The sequence below is a fragment of the Oryctolagus cuniculus genome, chromosome 9, assembly GCF_964237555.1.
Source record: "Oryctolagus cuniculus chromosome 9, mOryCun1.1, whole genome shotgun sequence".
Lineage (NCBI taxonomy): Eukaryota > Metazoa > Chordata > Mammalia > Lagomorpha > Leporidae > Oryctolagus > Oryctolagus cuniculus.
In genome coordinates, this window is record NC_091440.1 from 12,405,059 (window position 1) to 12,427,576 (window position 22,518).

At 39.4% G+C, this 22,518-nt stretch overlaps 1 protein-coding gene across 16 annotated transcripts in view; it reads right to left on the bottom strand.

The window, feature by feature from the left end:
• The window catches only part of PCCA (propionyl-CoA carboxylase subunit alpha), a 438,870-nt gene that overhangs the window by 224,110 nt on the left and 192,242 nt on the right, over positions 1-22,518 (bottom strand). For all 16 annotated transcript variants that reach the window (XM_070048637.1, XM_051850469.2, XM_008260152.4 and 13 more), the window contains 2 exons: positions 4,235-4,378; positions 2,893-2,967 (listed from right to left, as the gene is read on the bottom strand). In XM_070048637.1, the coding sequence (XP_069904738.1) occupies positions 2,893-2,967; positions 4,235-4,378 (219 nt within the window). The remainder of the gene's footprint in view (positions 1-2,892; positions 2,968-4,234; positions 4,379-22,518) is intronic.

The window sequence follows — 22,518 nt, forward strand, 5'->3', positions numbered from 1 at the left end:
ATCACACCACTATTACTCTCTTTGTAAGGTTTTAAAAGGTAACATTATAACATACCCAGAGGGCTTGTATTTCTGTATTTCCAAATATAAATATGGATATCTGCATTCGTATTTACTTCCCTACGTGAACATTCAGCACACTTAACAAAATATATTAGCTTCTTATTTTCTCAACACACACTTCAGTACACAAAGTTAGGTCCTATGCAATTCAGAATGTTGACTAAAAACTAGGAAAGACTTAATGCGGTATCTTTGAAAGCATTAAAATTACAACCAACTTCTCCCCATATTTAAATAGGCCCCAAATGGCAACTGAAGATGCCCGAGAACTTTCATTTTCTTAATTTTAGCACCAAAAAACTTAAAGAGCTCATTTTATCATCACTGCATCTTTAAAACCATAGCTTGCTTAGGAAAGCTTTGTTTAAAACTTAGTACAAATTTAAAAATTCCGCCTTCAACCCACTATAAAATAGCAGACAATAAAGAGTATTACTCTCTCTTATTTAGTTCAGAACTTAAAATTTTAAGTTACTTTCAATAATACCATTCCAAAAGTTAAGCTACCCAGGACTCCTAGATGTAACTGTCTTTGGTGTTTACTAAAATTATATTCAGATTATATATATTCAGGTTAATATATTCAGATAATATATTTTCAGATTAATATAAAATTATATTTGTCATTTTAATTTTAAAATACTTGAGGTAAAATCAACATTTTTTCTATATATAATCACTATGTATCTTTGTGTAAGCAATCAATATTTGCAATTTAAAAATCATAATAAAGCAGGAAATTTTCATGCAGCTTTTTCCAAATAATAATCAGCTATATTTTATCTCTAACAATCAATTGAAAGTGAAATGAAATCTCCATTCCTCCATGGAAATAAAGGATATATGAATTTCTATTAAAAGCTTCAAGATAGAGTCAAACAGAATTGGAACCAAATTTCTGAGGTGAAAACTATTCAAAATAACAAATTTACAAAATGCAGTGGTCAAAGATTAAAAAGCAAATATGAATCCTTGTCACATTAAATAAATTTAAACCTTAAAGATGGATGTGCCAAGTACAAATCATAAGTTAACCTTAAAGTATATATTCTTGTGACCAAAAAAGGTGAGAGCCAAAAATGGTTTCCCAAGTTGAACTGACGGATCCAGTTTAATACGGCAATGAGGGAAAACAAAACCAACCACAACAAAAATACTCAAGCACCTCTGTCTGAGACTCTCAAACTAGTGCTCAGAAACCTTGAGCATAATTAAAATTTCTTTCTTCAGTACCACAGTGGACCCAGGACACTCTCAGACATCTCCCACCCTTCATTCTCAATTCACCTCTCCCCCTAAGCACAACTCCCAGCCCGCCATGTCTACCTGACAAGTGACAGCCCAATCTGATTAAATGCTTCCAAGGGAGGGGACTCGTGGGCTTCCATGACAGGCCAAAAGTGATCACCATGGAGATACATAATTACAGCTGTCAACGCATCTACTGTCCTGCTGACATCAATTTGATTGCTCCCAGCAATAATGATAGACAAAGCTTAGCATGCACTCTCCTGCACCCAATCACTTTATCTATTCTTTGGTCCATTTAGCTGACATGCAACATTCACACAAGCAAATAACAGCAGTAAGCAGAACATTTAAGGCATTTTAATTGTTTTTCCTTTCTATGGATGGCTCACAACTGCAAATGTTATTACATAAAACTCCTGCTGCAGCATTAATTGAAGAAAGATTTGGTGGGACAAAGACTGTAGGGGGTATAGTTTGTCCATTATCACTTGTACTTTCAACAGGTCTCACGTTTGAAAATTGCAAATTGCAAAAACTTGCGAGGGCAAAATGTTTGACATCCTGTTAGCTATTACAACATGGTGAAAACTTCTAACAACTAGAGTAATCATTATGAATTCTTATTTAATACTTTTTTGTTTGATTAAAAAAGTATTTAGATATGTCCCTATGATACTTGGTTTCTCATCTGCTATTTAACATCACATAATGCCTGTTAAATCTTTACAATTTTTTTTCTGCCTCCAGGCTTTGAACACAGCATGGAGCCTCCAAGCCTAGAAAGGGTCAAGTCCCTTTAGAAAGCACATGGGCAAAAACAATTTAAAAAGTGAAATAAATCATATATCCAATAACATCTTCAAATTTAGAATTCTTCCTGTAATCTTTCACCATCTTCTTGCCAGTAATCAAAATGAATAATCATATTCACAGATGGTATAGCCTTGTCATCCACTAGCTAACATAATGTCACATATATATGCACTTATTACCTTGATTAAGAAAAAGGGTATGTCCTTGTTCTTTTTATGCAGCAAAAACTATTTAAAGAACAGTTACTAAACACAGACAAACTATGTAATAAAATGCACAGTGATCACTTTCTTTAACTTATGCAAATAGTATGTACTTCTTAAAGTCCATGATGGTTAACAGAGAGTGGCACACTTTGTTTTCCTTAATCCATTTCAATTAACAAGCTGATTTTGTGTTTGAAAATTCTTGACACCTGACTATATGGGGAGATGAATTAGATTTATTGAAAAAGATTAAACATTAGCACAAGAAATTCATCTTTCCTTCTTAAGTTTTCATGTTCTTCTTAATTACAATTTTCTGAAATAACTGCTAGCACTGTAAACTGTCATCAAATGTTTCAGGATTTGCTCTGTCAATTCTGACGTTCCTGAACACCATAAAATAGATTTAAAAATTTCTTAACACAAAAAATTGTGATTCTCCTTGAATTTCATTTGTCCTTCAATTTACACCCTTTGGTGCTGACAGGCTTATAACATAAAAGTACAACATAAATCAAGACTTTAACCCCTCAGTTGGTATTAGAGCTTAATGACTTACACCAGGTAGATGTATTGGTTCTTGGTACTGAGACAATCTCCCAACAGACGGTAAACCAAAAGACTTGTAGGGGTCCTGAAAGTTCAAAGGCAAGGAAGCACAGTCTTTGAAATATAAATCAGCACAAGTAAGGTTAAATATTTATATAATGAGAAGCAATTACAGGTCTATTTTCAACATACGGTATTTACCAAATACTATTTCTGATTATTACTGTCTTATACTCTCGACAATTTAGAAGTATATTTAAAAATCAAGTGGAACTGTAAGCAGAATTTAGCTTGACTTTGATTATACTTTATTGAAATTGGTAAAATTCCAACTTTTTATAAAACTTATTAGAATGCCTTGGGCAAAAATAAAATAACCTAGGCTCTACATCAAAACATACTCAAGTTCAGAACAACAAATGTGGCGCGCTAAAGATATTTGTTTTTCTTGCTTCTCAAAACAGCTCACATATGGTAAAACTTGAGAATTTGGGTTCTTCAAATAAAGACCTAACAAGAAACTTTGCACATGCTACTAGATAAGTATTCCATTTATAAATATATCAGGATAAATATAAATCCAGTGTCCTAAGAATACCACTTAAAATATTATAAAAAATAAAAGCAGTAATAACCATGCTAAGACATATTTTTAAGCTCCTTAAAAAATTTTCTGAAACTTTCCATTTTCTTAAACACCAGTATTGCTGATTCATTTTTCAAAATTTAGACATTTCAATGTCTAAAACACAGGACAAATGTTTCCTTGAACTCTATTTCAATCATTTGAAAAGAGCGTTTTAGATGTTGATAGCTTTACTACCTAATTTAGTTAATAAATAATATAAAATTAAAACCCATAACTAAAATTGTGAATTAAGCATATATGTTTTACTAAAAGATTTATAATTAAAATTTTTTGTGTAGTGATAAAGAATAGAATTATTAGAAAAGAACTTTTGGAAAAAAACTTTAAGTACATATCAAATCAACAACATGAACTCAAAACTGCCTTTTGAAAAATCCACAGAAATAAATGCTATTTTTTGCTAATGTGGTTTGAAAGCAAACACAACAAAAACCTAGGGTTCATTCAAGCTTAAGAAAATTTACCTTTTATATGCTGCATCTTAATGGATTGGAAATATTTTCCCATCCAGAAATATGAGAAAAAATTAAACTTAATTCCTTAAAACTATTTTGAATTCTGTCACAATTTTCTATTCTTCATCTGGCTTAACTAATGGATTACATAATCAAATACTTGACACAAGTTTTAAAACCTTAACTTTAAAAGGTCTTGTGACCCTGGACACAACCACCACCCTTCCTCCCAACATCACTCATTTTACCTCAGCATAAACCCGGCATTCAACTGCCCAGCCGTTGATGGGAATATCAGCTTGTTTGTGCCTGAGAGGGTAACCCTTAGCAACACGGATCATTTCTTGGACCAGGTCCAGGCCAGTAATGCATTCTGTGACAGGATGCTCAACCTGCAAGGCCAAGATTTGCTCGTCAATAGCTATAGAAAAACGTAAATACACAGAAATAAAAAAGAAAAATGGTAAGAGTTTCTGGGTAAGATAAAGTTAATTACATTTAATCATACGTCACTAAAAAACTCTCCAGCTAGGAGAATAAAAAGAGAAATTAACTATAGTACCCAAATCAAACACAGAATAAAAATCTGAAAAGTATTTATAAACTATTACTTTTCCCAGTTTTGATTTACTTGTGGTGCAACAATGTTTAACAATTCTAACTTGAAACTAATTCTTAACTGAAACACATTTATTTTGCTGCAAATTCTCAATGTGGCGGATAATCAACCTATTCTGCTACACTTAACATGGCATCTAGAGGGGCAGCTTATGATTTTCCAAAGCGCTAGTCTACCCGGAGTCTCACCCACTCGCCTGCTTTCACTAACCTGTCCTGACAAGCAGCCAGATTAGCGTACTCCTGCATCAAAGCAGTGTAGCAGAAAAGAGCAGATGGATCCTTCAGGTTGCTCTCCCTCCAGACTGACTTGCTAGTGCTTAGCATGCACAACAGCAAAACGGAACTAGTGAAATCACTCTGCTCTCTCCGTAAACTGCTGAGAACCCACTGTGGCTAACGCTGTCACGGGAGCACCTGTTCTTCCAACTAACACATGGGATACGTATGTACAAAAACATGCACCGACAGACAGGAAAAGGGATACATGTCATTATAAACTTGATCACTCACAAACTCATCAACTTCAGTTAAAATAAAGCCTCGCATGATACTAGAAAAGAAAGGATACTCTGTCACACAAAACCTTAAGTTCTAAAAACCTAAATAGAATTTTGGCCACATCTGCTGCTTTGATACTAATTTTTTATTGTAAAAATTATGTATGTTCCAAATGCTCTTCACAATAGTTTCTTTATCACGACATGTCATATTCCATAAACTCTGACACAGGAAAAGGTCAGTGAACAAACAAATTATCCCCCCATCTTCAACTACACTAATTGAAGGACAGGACTTAGTCATTATAATAATCTTGAAGCTTATCATAAGCAGACAATGCCATGGTCTTAAAAAAAAAGCTTTGTAAAAATAAACAGATGGCATCCATAATTAGCTCTGTGTGTGTTATGAATTTGTTTACAGTTTCAACAACATTTTAAGACATTTTGACATAATCTTAATGACAAATCATCACTAAAATAAGCATCTACCCTTTGAAAAATAAATGCAACACTAAATAAAGATCTTATTAGTTTAAATATATATTTTTGAAAGCAAATTATGAGAAACAAAACTATACGATACATTTCTAAGAAAGGAGCAAGCATGAAGTGCCTCTGCCATTGCTGGGGGCCAATGTCCTGTGAGGGGGCTCTGTACTCTCCCTGCTTGGGAGTGAGCCTACTAGGAGCCAATGTCCTGTGAGAGGGACTCTGTACTCTCCCTGCTCGGGAGTGAGCCTACTAGGAGCCAATGTCCTGTGAGGGGGCTCTGTACTCTCCCTGCTCGGGAGTGAGCCTACTAGGAGCCAATGTCCTGTGAGAGGGGCTCTGTACTCTCCCTGCTCGGGAGTGAGCCTACTAAGAGCCAATATGTCCTGTGAGGGGGCGCTGTACTCTCCCTGCTCGGGAGTGAGCCTACTATGAGTCAATGTCCTGTGAGAGGGGCGCTGTACTCTCCCTGCTCGGGAGTGAGCCTACTAGGAGCCAATGTCCTGTGAGAGGGGCTCTGTACTCTCCCTGCTTGGGAGTGAGCCTACTAGGAGCCAATGTCCTGTGAGAGGGGCTCTGTACTCTCCCTGCTTGGGAGTGAGCCTACTAGGAGCCAATGTCCTGTGAGAGGGGCGCTGTACTCTCCCTGCTCGGGAGTGAGCCTACTAGGAGCCAATGTCCTGTGAGAGGGGCGCTGTACTCTCCCTGCTTGGGAGTGAGCCTACTAGGAGCCAATGTCCTGTGAGGGGGCTCTGTACTCTCCCTGCTCGGGAGTGAGCCTACTAGGAGCCAATGTCCTGTGAGAGGGGCGCTGTACTCTCCCTGCTCGGGAGTGACCCTACTAAGAGCCAATATGTCCTGTGAGAGGGGCGCTGTACTCTCCCTGCTTGGGAGTGACCCTACTATGAGTCAATGTCCTGTGAGAGGGGCGCTGTACTCTCCCTGCTTGGGAGTGAGCCTACTAAGAGCCAATGTCCTCTGAGACAGGGATCCACTCTCTCTCACTATGAGCCAAGTCTCCATATCAGTGCTGTTCACACAGCCTTTTTGGGTGAGAAAAAAATGTTAAATGAATGAATCGATTTCCTCTTTCTATGACAAGTGCCCTTAAATGTATGTACTGTATATCAGGCAAATAACTAAGCACTGAAAGAATAATGAGCAGCAAATCCGAACTCACACCTATGTAAATGTTTGGGAGAGGCTGGAGTTACGCAACCCCAGAGATGACATTACCTTTGTGTCCTTCTAAAGGGAGAATGTATATGAAAGCATATACTACACAGAAACAGGTATACAATTATGTGCCATTCATAAAATACACAATTACTGTCTTTTGTAAAACATACTGCTATGAAGGCTTACAGAATTGAAATTTATTATGAGGCTCTCTTTTGTGCTGTTTTACCTTAGAAGATGTCTCTCTAACTGCATAACAAAAGTCAGTATATGAGATTCACATTGAATAGGTTCCAAAAATAGACCTACTGTGATTCAAACTTAGTTATACAATTTAGTTATATAAACTAAATTAGTAAGCTCCAGGTAATTGAAAATATTAGTCATTAGGGAGATAACTAAAATCATGATCAACCTCTAAAAGTAAAATCATGACTTACAGAATGAAAACAAAACTAAGCAGGAACTCCAACTCACCTAGGTACAGGTATTGTCAAAGCCCACAGGATAGTCTGACATGTCTGACTTTTTCAGGTAAAAGCAATATATCTTAAGTAAAACTTATCATTTCAAACATTTTTTGAAAGAAATCTTTCTAAATACATATAATTCCTAAGCTACTCAATAGGATATAGAAAACATTTCCTTTAGACTCTGTATTATTATTATTATTATTACTACTACTACTACTACCAAGAAACCTTTAAGTATCACATTATTTAAATAATCCCATATATCCCTAACCCACTCCCAAGAACCTGGCAGTAAGTTCCTTCTCCAAATTAACCCTAATTACTTCAGGGATCAGAACAGAGATATACAAAGGAATGAGATGGCTCCCAGGATAACACATACTTTCACAGAAATTGTAAAAATACCTTTAAAAGGAAGGAAGGAAGAAATCAATGAAAAGTGAAGGTGGGTACCTGGAACAAAGGCTATTAAAAAAAAAAAAAGTGAAAGCCGACTCCTCAGTCAGTAGGATGTCTCCACACCTCCTTACTCCCCAAGAGCAGGAGCCTCTACAGCACTTCTCCTCCTTACTTAACCAGAGACCTCCTTTGGCTGAGTATCTTTGTAGACTGAGAATTCCATGGGGTACACTTTTGGAAACAATGCCTTAAGCACTCAAAATATAAAACGGAATTCCCTTTTTGGGACTCCATCCTCACTAAGCAAAGTTTTTGGCTTCATACGTTTTTCCCACCCAAAAGGAATGTGCTCATTCCATGAAATGCATGAAAAAAGAATCCACCCAACAGCACTATTTTCATTATAGATTAACATATCATCATTCAAACATAGAAATCTTCTGGTTTACTCAGCAAGAGTAAGCCCTAACTCTCCCAAACCAGAAGAAATCACACATGCAAAAAAGGAGCAAGTCCGACAAAGCTGGAAACTCTGAATTCTCAAAGAAAAATTACTGGGGCAAGCACTGTTGCACAGCAGATTAAGCTGCCATCTGGGATGCCAGCATCCTAATACTGAGTGCCTGCTCTGTGTCCCGGCTACCCCACTTCTGATCCAACTTCCCATTAATGTGCACCTGGGGAATCATGATGATGGCTCAACTACTTGGGTCCTGAGACCCTGATGGAGTTCCTGGCTCCTGGCTTCAGTTTCTGGTCCGGCTCTGGCTATTTCAGGTATTTGGGGAATGAACCAGCAGATGGAAGATCTCTGTCTACCACCGTGCCTTCCAAATATATAAATAAACCTTAAAAAAAAAAAAAAAACCCTGGCTGGCACTTTGATAAAGTAGGCTAAGCCTCTGCCTGCATTGCCAGCATCCCCTGTGGGTGTCAGTTCATGTCCTAGCTGCTCCTCTCCCAGTCCAGCTCTCTGCTTATGGTCTGGAAAAACCACGAGGGCCCTGTCTTAGTCAACATCAAATTGTCATCACTATCCATGTCAACACCTCTCTGCCACGCCCTCTTACTCATCTATGTCTTCAAATTTGTCTCCCAGAAAATAACTGCACTTGATAAACAAAACACTGGGTTTTGTTTCACTTCAGAGCGCTTGAAGTAACAAGTTATTTTGTTTTTGTTTCTTTTTTACTAACATTCCCCCCTTTTTCAAGTATCAAGTTTAATGATAGTGAACTTAGAACAACTACCTCTTTCTGGCATGATCTTGAAACTTTTATAAACTCTGACAGTGCTTCTGTCATGTTTCACAATATTCTTCATTAAATACAAACAAGTGTGCTAAAAACTAGAGAGTGAAAGTAAGATGAGGTATTTGCAGAGTCTCAAAGTGTCTCCTACAAGGCTGTTCATTAATGCCAACGGGAAAATAGTAACTCCGAACTCTGCTACAGAGAAACACCAGACATGGCACTCTAACCAAGACGACGCCAGCAAGGCCTCGACGTGGTACTCACAGGATGTCATACTCCAGGCCAAGATGCCGAGGAAACAGACAACCCTAAAATAAGGGACAATGCATACAATACATAGCCAGTCTATGTTCTTCAAAACTGCCAAGCTCATAATTGACCCTAAAAGACCAAGGAAATGTTCCAGATTAGAAAAGAGTAAAGAGAGATGTTACAACTAAATGCAACATCTAATCCAAAACAAGTTGTGTTTTCTAACTTATTATAAAAAAGCAACTGTAAGAAGTGATGAAATTTGAATACAGCTTACAGCCTAGATGCTAGTGATATGTTAATGCTGAAATCCTGATTTTTTGATAATGGTATTACAGTTATGTCAAAGAATTTCGTGGTTTACAAAAGATCCAGATGCATTTAGGAGTAAAAGGACATTAGACCTATAATTCACTCTAGAACTGTTTCATGGAAAAGAAACAGGTGATAGAGAGTGTGCTAAGGTGTGTGTGTGTGTGTGTGTGCGCGTGTGTTACAGAGAGAGAGAGAGAGAGATGGTATTGAAGAGTGTTCAGACCCTTACAATATTTTTGCACCTTTTAAGTCTAAAATCACTTCAAAATATAATAAAAGCAACGTCACTAGAAAGACTTCTGTTTTTCATACTACAAAATATTGCTAAAGATATCTGACTTGATCAACATTCTTTTCTTTTCAGTCAGAACCCTCCCACTGTGTTAAATAAAAAGTTACACAATAGGGGATAATTTGTTCAGTATGTTTTCTCCTATTTAAACTTCTAAATATTTTACTTTGAAATTTATCTAATAATTCCTAAATCATTATATAAGGGTAACTAGATAAAAGGCAAGTCTTCCTCACGAGCACAAGATTAAGGCAAATTTTTTAAAAGCAGTTTATTTCCTTGAAAGGCAGAGTGACAGAGGGACAGGGAGAGACCTAGAGAGGGAACTGCTGGGGTGAGCCAGGTGGAAACTGGAGCCAGAAACTCTTAGTCTCCCATGTGGGTAGCAGGGGCCCAAGACTTGGAGCATCTTCTACTACTTTCCCAAGTGCTTTAGCAGGGAGGAAGATTTGAAACGGAGCTGCTAGGACTCAACCACAACTCTGCTATGAAATGCAGCATGGGCAGGCTTAACCCACTGCACCATAGTACCAGCCCCTAACACACCTAAGTTTGTTTCAAATGAAAATTAACATTGAAGAAATCCTAGGAGGAGAAAAAAAGTCATGAAGTGTAGAACGAAGTCCGATACATGACATGTCAACTTGGCCACTGTAGGGAAGGAGTGGTGAGGATTATTCCGAGCCCCTGGAAGACAAGAACAGTTTTCTGTGGCTGCTGGTCAGTGCGAGAGGTGGCCTGAGAGCTGAGTCAGAACAGCAGCTATCCCTAGAAGCACACATGTAAGACCCGGCACATACAGCCATAACTAACTTTTGTATGACACTCAGGAATGTACAAAACCTTCCTACACGCATGAACTGCCAAAAAGCTCCATTACCACTTCAAGAGGTACATAAGACACTTGCTCACAAGAGACTAGCAACAACCTTTAATATCCAAGTAGCATTATTGCAAATTAATAGAATTGGAAGTAATCTCTTTACTTCAATACATCAAGTCTAAACTGACAGACAGTAGAAAGACTTGGCTCAGAAAAGCTACTTTTTGTAAGCAGAACTTGTTAGAGTCAAGCCGGCAGAGCAGGACAGGTATGATTACCCATTGAAATGTGAGGAAATTGCCCTGTTATATAAAACTGAGTTCCACAATGGTGTTTGGCATAACAGGTCTCTATCTTTTTAGTTTGTTATTCCTGCCTGAAAGGATAACTGATGCCATTATTTTTGGTTCTGCTCTTTTGGTTCAGAGAGACTCTTTGTCCAGAACAGAATCTAACCTGCACCTATTAAAATTCTGAAGCTCTACCTCCAGAGAATATAGGATTTCAAAATAAAGATCTAAAGTTATTAGATTTTGATCCATAGGACTCAAAGATAAAACGCATGTTGGGAAATAGGCCCCAACACACTGCTCCTGTAAACTCGCCTTGAAAAGAAGGGCTACATTCAGGAGTGGCTGTGGGCACTGAGCAGAATCTATTATGGAGCTCCCCCGTTGACCCGAACAAGAATAAACAGATGAAAAAAGGATAAGGGAACTGTAAGGGACTGAATTGTGTCCCTGCCCCAATTCACATGTTGACGTGCTAACCCTCACTACCTCAGAATGTGACTGCATTTGGAGACAGGGACTGAATAAAGAGGTTATTAAGTTAAAATGAGGTCATTAGAGTGGGCCCTAATCCTGAATGCCTGGTGTCCCTATGAAAAGAAAAGATTAGGACACAGATAACACACAGCACAGTGGGGTGGGGGGACCAGGTGAAGCCACAGGGAGAAGCCAGCATCTGCAAGCCAAGGAGAAAGGCCACCAAAAGAGAGCGACCCTGATGACACTTTGATTTTGGACTTCAACTCTCCACCACGGTGAGAAAGTAATTTTCTGATGTTTAAGCTGCCCAGTCTTTTTGACTTTCTTCCCACAGTCTAAGCAAACTAAGGGGAGAATCAGGGTAAATGTGGATAAAGGAGTCCAGAACCTAAGACAGTTTACAAAATGTTTTAAAACAAAACCCTAAGCATAAGTGCCTGACAAGCTTACCTGTGGACATATGTATGTCAAAAACTTTTCCTACAACTTTCTAACAAGACTCAGGAAATAATAAGAGAAGGCACACATGTCTAACTTTTTATCTTCATTTTCTTCAAACAGATAATGACTTCAAATAGTCTACAATATCACAATATTATGGCCAATAGTAGGCAGCCTGAGACATCTGATCTCTGCTACTTTACATACAATCAAAAAAGTCAACCTGGGGCAGGTGTTTGGTCTGACAGTTCAGACACGCATCAGGGCACCCATATCCCACATCAGGGTACCTGTGTTCAGTTCTCAGCTCCAGTTTTGGCTCCCGATTCCAGTTTCCAGCAAAATGGAATCCAGCAAACCATGGGAGGCACAATGACAGCTCATGTAACTGGGTCCCTTTAACCCACTAGGGAGAGAAGGACTGAGTTCCCAACTCCTGACTTTGGTTCCCCCTCCCACCTTACCAGCTGTTGCAGAAATCTGGGGAGTGAACTAGCCGATGGGAGCTCTCACTCTGTCAGTCTCTTCCTCTCACATAAATTTTAAAGAAGTTTTTACATTTTTAAATAAGGTCAACTTTTGGCCAGATCCAGTATGCCCCTTCTGCCAAGAATGGAATTTTACAAATCAGTTACAAATCCAATTCCCTAGCATTTTTCCACTCTGGCAATTATTCCTTCAATAAAACACTCCAACTAAAATTTTTTTATCTACAAAGTCCAGGAATTTGTTTAATCTAAAACTGCTCTGAAGTTATAATATGGTATTTGTTCAACCACAGTCTATAGTCAAAAATCACAACTTGGGTGGCAATCATCCTTAATTTTTAAATAGATCAAACAGCAAAGGACAATATTCAAGTAAGTAAGTAAGAGGTGTTAAACTCCTTGTGGGATATAAAGACTTCATTTGACAGAATTCTCTCTGATGGAATAGGGAAATGACTTGCCTCCACAGGATTTCAACATTGCTATTGTACTTTTTCTTCCAGATAAAAAGCAGATTCCTCCACTTCACTGTTGCAATCCATATAAGCAACTGACTAAGGTCTAACAAAAGTGGGACAATTTGCTTCTCTGTTCTCAAAGGCACAGAGTAGCCACAGAGCATGTTTGGCCACTGGATTACTTACTTTTCATGATTTTTGTTCCTTTCTATTTAGGAGTCATCCTACAGTATCTGTAGACTATATAAAGACTGCTTTTCCAAATAAATGAAATCTAAGTATAATATAGCATTTGGATGTGAATAATCACAAACACACACACATAAATGCACTAGAATTTGGAAAGGTATATTCAGGGTGCTAATATTAATCTTAATACAAAAGTATAAGCAGAAATAGCTAAATCAGCAAACACTGATTGGTTTCATTTTTAGAAAAAAGATCTTCCAAAACAGTTTTCCTCCCAGACTTTTTCTTTTTAAAGATATTTATTTATTTATTTATTTGAGAGAGTTAGAGAGAGGGCGAGACAGAGAGAAAGGTCTTCCATCCGCTGGATCACTCCCCAAATGGCCGCAACAGCCAAAGCTCAGCCAGGCTGAAGTCAAAAGCCAGAAGTTTCCTCCAGGCCTCCCATGTGGATACAGGGATCAAGCACTCAGGCCACCTTCCACTGCTTTCCCAGGACATAAGCAGAGAGCTGGATCAGAAGAGGAGTAGCCAGGAAATGAACCAGCCCCCATATGAGATTGCTGGCACCGCAGACTTAACCTAACACACCATAACACTGGTCCCCCTCCCAGACTCTTAATGCAAAAACCTTTATAATGGAAAGGAGACCTCTTTTAAAATGGTTAATATTCTAAGAATGTTTTTGAAAAGATTTATTTATTAATTTGAAAGTCAGTGTGACAGAGAGAGAGGGAGAGAGAGAGAGGCCTTCCATCTGCTGGTTCACTCCCCAGATGGCCACAACAGCCATGCCTGGGCCAGGCCCAAGCCAGGAGCCAGAAGCCTCATGCAGGTCTCCCACATGGGTGGCAGAGACCCAAATGCCTGGGCCATCCTCCACTGCCTCACCCCAGGCCATCAGCAGGGAGCTGGATCAGAAGTGGAGCAGTTGGGCACAAACTGGAACCCACATGGGATGCTGATGTCATAAGTGGTGGCTTCACCCACTACTCCACAACACTGGCCCCTGTTTTTTCATTTTTAACAATATATAACAAAATATAACAATAACTTTGGAGTTAGCTGACCAAAGAATAATTAAAGTTATTATTTAATTAGTGACTCAGTCTGTCATTTTCAGATGAGAGGCTTTATTAATAATAAGAGCAAGAGTAATGGTGAAAATGTTTAATAAACATAGCATGGAAAGTATTACTGGTAGGAATATCAAGGATATCAGGAACAACGGCTATTCAATATAAACTATGCACTATTTTGAGGATTTAAAATACATTAATTCATTTCACACTAACCTTGTAAGGCAAGTGGTGTAATGACATTTTACAAATGAAGAAACTGAAGTACAGAGAATTTAAGGAACTTGATTTAGTCACTCAGGTGGGAAGGAATAATGCCAGGATTTATTTGTACTAAGTGAAAACAGTAGATGCTTTTAATAATGAAAGGGAGAAAGGAGTTCCCCATTATCAGCAACACTTACTCTAAGCTTCTTTAGAGTCCACAACCTCACTGAATTTCTCTCTAGAAAACTGTATCCAATTTCAAACAATCTACAGACTCCCATACGTTCTTAAGAGACCAAGAAAGCCCAGGTGGTAGGTATTTTCACTCTGTAAGGTGACAACACCTGCCTGAATCATCATCTCTCCACCCCAAATGCCACACGAGCCATCTCCCTGACCACTGGGCAGTGAGGTCATGGAAAGCACCAAGGTCCAGGGGAAGGTAAGGGCCAAGAATTGATAACAGGCTCTTGTTGCTGGGATGGACAAGACCTACACACCAGCTACAGAGAACTCTGGGGAAGAATGCCAAAGGAACAGATCATGGAGACAGACTGGCCTGTGGAGATCCACTGCCCTGGAGGACAAAGTCAACACTAAAATCCAATATTGGTCTTTCTACCAAGGAACCCAGGTAGTCAGGAAAAGTTAGCCTAACACTGTCCAGGAGATGAAGAGAATTCTAAGAACACAGGTGATCTTCCAGTCTTCAATCACTAGAAGAACTCCTGCCATGAGAATATTATACCAAGAATTCAGTACTGATAACCCCCAAAACACCACAGCAAAACCATGGTGGCAGGTGGAGGGGGTGGGGATTACCTGTCAGTGAAGGAAGAGGCACTCAGAATAATAATGATAAAGCTAACTGAAGGAGCTGAAGGCAGGGGGAAAATCCAACTGTATGCCCAAAAGTGTAAGGGCACCAAACCACCACAAGTAGCAATGCATGCGCACACACACATGTGCATGCGTGCGCACACACACTCACCCCAGACCTTACAAGATAAGTAACAAGACACCCCAATTACAATTCATTTACTTAAAGGAGAGGGTGACTGTTACTGGAACCTGAATTAGTAGCCTGAAAGACCCATTACAGAAACACTATCAAAAAATTGTATAAACAATGAGATAGTTTCAGAAGAGAAAAGTTATGTAAGAGCCTGCAAAGACTTACCCAGTACACTTAACCTGCAAATAACTGGGGTTCCAGGAATAGAAAACTAACAGATAAAGGAAGAAGAGTTAAACAACAGAAGAAACTTTGGAATGAAATCGGTACACTGTAAGAAGAAATGCATCAATAGACAGAGTTGATAGATATGAACACACACCCAGGCATATCCCTGAACTCCAAGGGTGAAAAGCAAAGTGAGTCAACTTTCAAACAGCTAGACCACATTCCTCACAAAGCAAAAGAAATCAGAATGACATCAGATTTAATATTTACTACTCCAAGTTAGAATGCACTGGATTCATAAACTACTGAAAGGTAACTGAGATCCAAGAATCCTGATGCAACCAAAATATTCTCCTTTCAAGGCCAAGGAAACATATTTGAGCATGTGGCCTTTCAGAGAGCATATTCCAGCTGAAAAAACTTTGCAAAAAATGTTTAAAATAAATAAATGAACTATGGCAGAAATGTCTAAAAAGGAAAGGGATGGCTTTTGGCTTAACACACCCATCTACCATATCAGAGTGCACAGATTCGATTCCTAACTCTGGGAGCCAATTCTAGCTTCTTGCTAATCTGAACCCTGGGATGCAGCAGCTGAAGGTTCAGATAATTTGGTGGCTTCTACCCATATGGGCAAACTGTATTGAGTTCCAGCTCCTGGCTCCTGCCTGGCCAGGTCCTGGCCACTGTGGGCACTGAGAAGTCAACAAGTGAATGGGAGTTGTGAGTGTGAGTGTGGGTGTGTATGTGTGTCTACCTCTCAAGCAATTTCCTTTTTTTTTTTTTTTAATTTTTTTTTTTTTTTTTTTGACAGAGTGGACAGTGAGAGAGAGAGAGAGAAACAGAGAGAAAGGGCTTCCTTTGCCGTTGGTTCACCCTCTAATGGCCGCCGTGGCCGGCGCGCTGCGGCCAGCGCACCACGCTGATCCGAAGGCAGGAGCCAGGTGCTTTTCCTGGTCTCCCATGGGGTGCAGGGCCCAACCACTTGGGCCATCCTCCACTGTACTCTCGGGCCATAGCAGAGAGCTGGCCTGGAAGAGGGGCAACCGAGACAGAATCTGGCGCCCTGACCGGGACTAGAACCCGGTGTGCCGAGCCACTAGGTGGAGGATTAGCCTGTTGAGCCACGGCGCCGGCCCTCTCAAGTAATTTCAAAAGGGGGAGGGAAGAGATGTACATAATGAAAGGTATATATGGGGTGGAAACAGGAGAGAAAACCATAAAGAAAAGTAAAAAACAGCTTAGAAGTATAAATTATCTTAGCAAATCTTGAGTGTTGCCAGTTGCAGGAACTACATACATCATCTTTAAAAATAATAATAGAGGGAAATGTCTGTCTGAATTGGAAGAAAAACATTTTAAGGATAACAGTACTTTCCATTTATCAACGGAAAGCAACAGGAATAACCAGCAATTTAACTCAAGCAACAAACAGAAGATAAAACAAAAACAAAAACAGAAAAATGGTTCATTTTAAGACATAAATAAGGATGATAAACCAAGTATTTAAAGAACTATTAAATTATCACTATAAATAAGTATGCCAGACTGTTCTAAAAGTGATAAAGAAGTCTTTAAAGTAAGGAACAAGGTGGGTACCGGGTGCAGAAGTCAAGATACCGGTTTGAGTCCCGGCTGCTTCACTTCCGATCCAGCTCTCTGCTATGGCCTGGGAAAGCAGCAGAAGATGGCCCAAGTCCTTGGGCCCCTGAACCCACACGAGAGACCTGGAAGAAGCCCCTGGCTCCTGGCTTCAGATCAGCCCAGCTCCAGTTGTTGTGGCCATTTGGGGAGTGAACCAGTGGAAGGAAGACCTTTCTCTCTCTCTCTGCCTCTGACTATGCAACTCTGCCTTTCAAATAAATAAATAAATCCTAAATAAATAAATAATAAAAAGATAAGCAGTAGAAATAAGTATTTTTTAAAAAGGTAAGATTTAAAATTTCAACCTCATGGCCTGGCATTGTAGTACAATGAGTTAAGCCAGCAGAGCATGGGTTTGAGCCCTGGTTGTTCTGCTTCTGATCAAACTTCCTACTAATGTGCCTGGGAAAGCAGAGGAAGACACCCCAAGTGCTTGGACCCCTGTCACCCACATGGAAGAACTGGAAGGAATACCAGGCTCCTGGCTTCATCCTGGCCCAGTCTCAGTTCTTGGGGCCATCTGTGGAGTAAACAAGCAGACGGAAGATATCTCTCTCTCTCTCTCTCTCTCTCTCTCTCTCTCTCTCTCTCTCTCCCTCTCTCTCTGTCACTCTGCCTTTCAAATACACCATTTTTTTAAAAAAAATGAACTGTATATAAATATTTGTGCATAAGAAAAAATAATACACAAAGTCAAAAAGGCAAAAGATGCCGGCGCCGTAGCTCACTAGGCTAATCCTCCGCTTTGCAGCGCCGGCACACCGGGTTCTAGTCCTGGTCGGGGCGCCGGATTCTGTCCCGGTTGCCCCTCTTCCAGGCCAGCTCTCTGCTGTGGCCAGGGAGTGCAGTGGAAGATGGCCCAAGTGCTTGGGCCCTGCACCCCATGGGAGACCAGGAAAAGCACCTGGCTCCTGGCTCCTGCCATCAGATCAGCGCGGTGTGCTGGCCGCAGCACACCGGCCACGGCGGCCATTGGAGGGTGAACCAACGGCAAAGGAAGACCTTCCTCTCTGTCTCTCTCACTGTCCACTCTGCCTGTCAAAAAAAAAAAAAAAAAAAAAAAAAAGGCAAAAGATGAGGGAAATACACCTACAAATCTATATGCTATGTTTTCCCATCATTATTTATTTAATGATCTTGACAGGAAAAAAACTAATTTATAGAACAGAAAACAGAGCGATTGTTCTCTCACAGAGAACCATCCCCCAAAGCCCATTTCTCATGAGGCAACTAGGAAAGGTCCTGTTGCCCCCCCACACACACACACAAACAGAACAGAATACTGGTTCCTGGTCTTCTCACATAGGTCTAATTTCCTTAAAAAGAAAATTAAATACTCTCATGGACTTTTTAGCAAGATCCGAATGCCTTAAGGGCTGATTCTGAGGCCAGAGTGCTATTTAGGATATCTGCCATTCTATGAGTCTGTTGTGTATCCTGCTTCCCATGTTGGATCATTCTCTCCTTTTTAATTCTATCAGTTAGTATTAGCAGACACTAGTCTTGTTTATGTGATCCCTTTGACACTGAATCCTATCATTATGATTAATTATGAACTGAAACTGATCACTTTGACTAGTGAGATGGCATAGGTACATGCCACCTAGATGGGATTGAATTGCAATCCCTGGCACATTTCTAACTCTACCATTAGGGGTAAGTCCAATTGAGCATGTGCCGAACTGTACATCTCCTCCCTCTCTTATTCCTACTCTTATATTTAACAGGGATCACTTTGCAGTTAAATTTAAACACCTAAGAGTAATTGTGTGTTAATTAAAGAGTGCAACCAAAAGTATTAAGTAGATCAAAAAATACTAAAAGGAATAAAGTAGTAAGTTGTTCCTTGGCAGTCAGGACAAGGGCTGATCAAGTTATTGTCTCTCAGTGTCCACCTCACTTCAACAGGACTCCCATTAGGTGCTTAGCCAGTTGTCACCGATCAGGGAGAACATATAATATTTGTCCCCCTGGGACTTATTTCACTCAGCATGATGTTTTCCAGATTCCTCTATTTTGTTGCAAATGACTGGATTTCATTTTCTTTTTACTGCTGTATAGTATTCTATAGAGCACATGTCCCATAATTTCTTTATCCAGTCTTCTGTTGATGGGCATCTGGTTTGATTCCATGTCTTAGCTACTGTGAAGTGAGCTGCAATAACAATTGAGGTGCAGACAACTCTTTTATTTGCCATTGTAATTTCCTCTGGGCAAATTCCAAGGAGTGGGATGGCTGGGTTGTATGGTAGGGTTATATTCAGGTTTCTAAGGAATCTCCGAACTAACTTCCATTGTGAGTATTTCAGGCATGGAAAGCCAAGACAATCTGGCAAGAAAAAAAAAAAAGACCTAAATGAAAGATCTCTGTGAGTGAGATCCCAGTGGAAAGAATGGGCCATCAAAGGAGGTACCTTTCTCTGAAAGGAGGAGAGAATTCCACTTTGACTATGGCCTTGTCTAAATAATGTCAGAGATGGTGAACTCAAAAGGCTTCCATAGCTTTGGCAGCTCATGACAAGAGCCTCAAGTGATTACTGATATCATAAATAAGAGCGTCAGTTGTTATATCAACAACAGGAGTCACTGTGCATTTACTCCTCATGTAGGATCTCTGTCCTTAATGTGTTGTACTATGTGAATTAACAGTAAAACTAGTACTCAAACAGTACTTTATACTTTGTGTTTCTGTGTGGGTGCAAACTGTTGAAATCTTTACTTAGCATATACTAAATTGATCTTCTGTATATAAAGATAATTGAAAATGAATCTTGATGAAGAATGGGATGGGAGAGGGAGTAGGAGATGAGATGGTTGCAGGTGGGAGGGTGGTTATGGGGGGAAAAAGCCACTATAATCCAAACGTTGTACTTTGAAAATTTATATTTATTAAATAAAAGTTAAAAAACACTGAAAAAGAATTAAAAACACCTAAAAGCCAATAAGAAAACCCAAAGGACAAAGAATCTAATAGTTGATTCAAAGAATGGAAAACATAAATGAATCTATAAAGAAAAAATTAACTTCGCTTAAAATGAGAAAAATGAAAATGGAAATAACACAGCATTTTTCACTAGTATACTCCTAGAAAGATCAAAAGACAAGGATCATTTTTGGCCAAGGAAAGAAGAAACAAGTACTCCTGTAATCAGGCTTCTTAATACTTAACTAAATTACAAAAGGACATATTATTTTCTGGTAATTCTACTTCCCACATTTGCAAAATGGTGACATAAACAAAGGATAGTTAATAATTATGTTAACTGTGATAGCAAAATAGTAGGAAAATTATCAATAGGAATTCATGCAATTATATCACTATACAAGGGTATTAGGCAGATTATTTGACATGAGCAACCAGGGAAGGGCCACAAGACCATCCTCCAGGCAGGGGTGAAACCAAGCACCCTGCTCTCCCCCAGACTCAACAAAGACCTCCCATTTAGTGGTCTAACTTAAAGTATTCAGATAAAATGGGAGCTCAGGGGTTGGTGCTTTGGTGCAGCAGGTTATAGCCCTAGCCTGAAGTGCCAGCATCCCATGTTGGCACCAGTTCTAGTCCAGGCTGCTCCTCTTATGATTCAGCTCTCTGCTATGACCTGGGAAAGCAGAAGAAGATGGCCCAAGTACCTGCACCCACGTGGGAGACCTGGAAGAAGCTCCTGACTCCTGGCTTTGGATAGGCATAGCTCTGGCCGTTGCGGCCATCTGGAGAGTGAACCAGTGGATGGAAGCCCTCTCTCTCTGTCTCTACCTCTCTCTGTACTCTTTCAAATAAATAAAATAAATCTTTAAAAAAATAAATGGGAGCTCAGCCAAACCAGAAAAGTCTAGATTATAGCCTAAAGGTAGGCAACTCCCAGATATCAGTCACAGCCACATCACTAATCAATGCCCCTCCCACTTGAGGGATAAAAGCCCCGGACCAGGAAGAAACGGGGCCAAGTGCTCACCTCATAGGCCGGTTCATCTCCTGCAGCATCCTTTAGGAAACTTTGCTTTTCTAGGCATACGGGGGTGACATTTCCTCCCAAGTGGCCCATTCCTCCCATGGGAACTACTCTAACAGACTGCTTTATAATTCCTAAGTTCATCTCTGAGCTGTAACTCATTACCCAGTCAGTGGAAAGGAATCGAGGAAGCCATCTGCCACCAGTGATAAGGACACCATCTATTTTCATGGAAAATAAAATTAAATGTATGACTATCCAGTGTTAAAAATATTTTGAAATCTATGCATAGATTTTCATAATATGCATTTTCTACATAGTATGAAAAAGAATTTTATATCAAAAATATTATTTTGCTTCAAAATAAACTCACTCTCATATTTCTTCTTTTCCATAAATTTTTTGAAGAAGCCTTGTTCATCTATACAACAGAATTTTATCATTTTTAAATGAAGCAGACTTAAAGTAATCTATAGTTTCAATGTAATCAATGTCAAAATACCTATGATAATCTTTATAGAACTAGAAAAAAATCCTAAAATTTACATGGAATCATAAATAACCTAGAAAGGCTAAAGCAATCCTGAGCAAAACACACACATATACACACAGCTGGAGGTATCACAATATCTGACTTCAAAGCATACCACAAAGCAACAGTAATTAAAACAGCATGAAACTGGAATAAAACTTGACACACAGATTAATGGAACAGAATGGAAAGCCCAGAAATTAATCCACATACATACAGCCAACTGATTTTTGACAGAAATGCCCAGACCATACACTGGATAAAAGATAATCTCTTCAATAAATGGTGCTGGCAAAACTGGACGTATATTAAAGTGACACCCCGACAATAGGCACTCCATTTTATAAGGGACTCCATTTTACAGACAGACAAGACACCATCTTGAAAAAGCACCCCACAATGAGACCATGGCCTAAAACTAAGACAATAGCAGCACAACTACATCCTATTTGGGAGAACATAAAAATCTCCTAGAATAATCATGAAGCTTAAAACAGATAGGCTGCACCTAGGCTAATGTTAAGATTATAATTGGTATACGTCCCACATATGTTTAGGCTGGTACCTGGACTAACGTCAAGATTGTAACTGGCACTGTCAAGATTGTAACTGATATTAGTTTCACATATGCTTTAGGTCAGTTTGCTCCTAGCACCCATGTATTTCTCCTCCCCTCCTTGTGGTTTTTGCCTTTACAAACCCTGTTGCTTTGAGCTTTGAGGCTGAGAGTTCTTCAGGGCACGAGCTCACTCTCAATCGTCGGCGACAAAGGACCGTCGAGTTTGATCAATGTGCAGCGCTCCTTTGTTTCCACTTGCTCAGATCTTCCATCTGCTGGTTCACTCCACAGATGGCCCCAAGAACTAAGACTGGGCCAGGCTGAAGCCAGGAGCCTGGTACTCCTTTTATATGTAAAAGAAAGAAATCAGATCCCGCTCTCTGATCATATACAAAAACCAACCAAAGATGGGTCAAAGACCTAAATTTAAGGACTG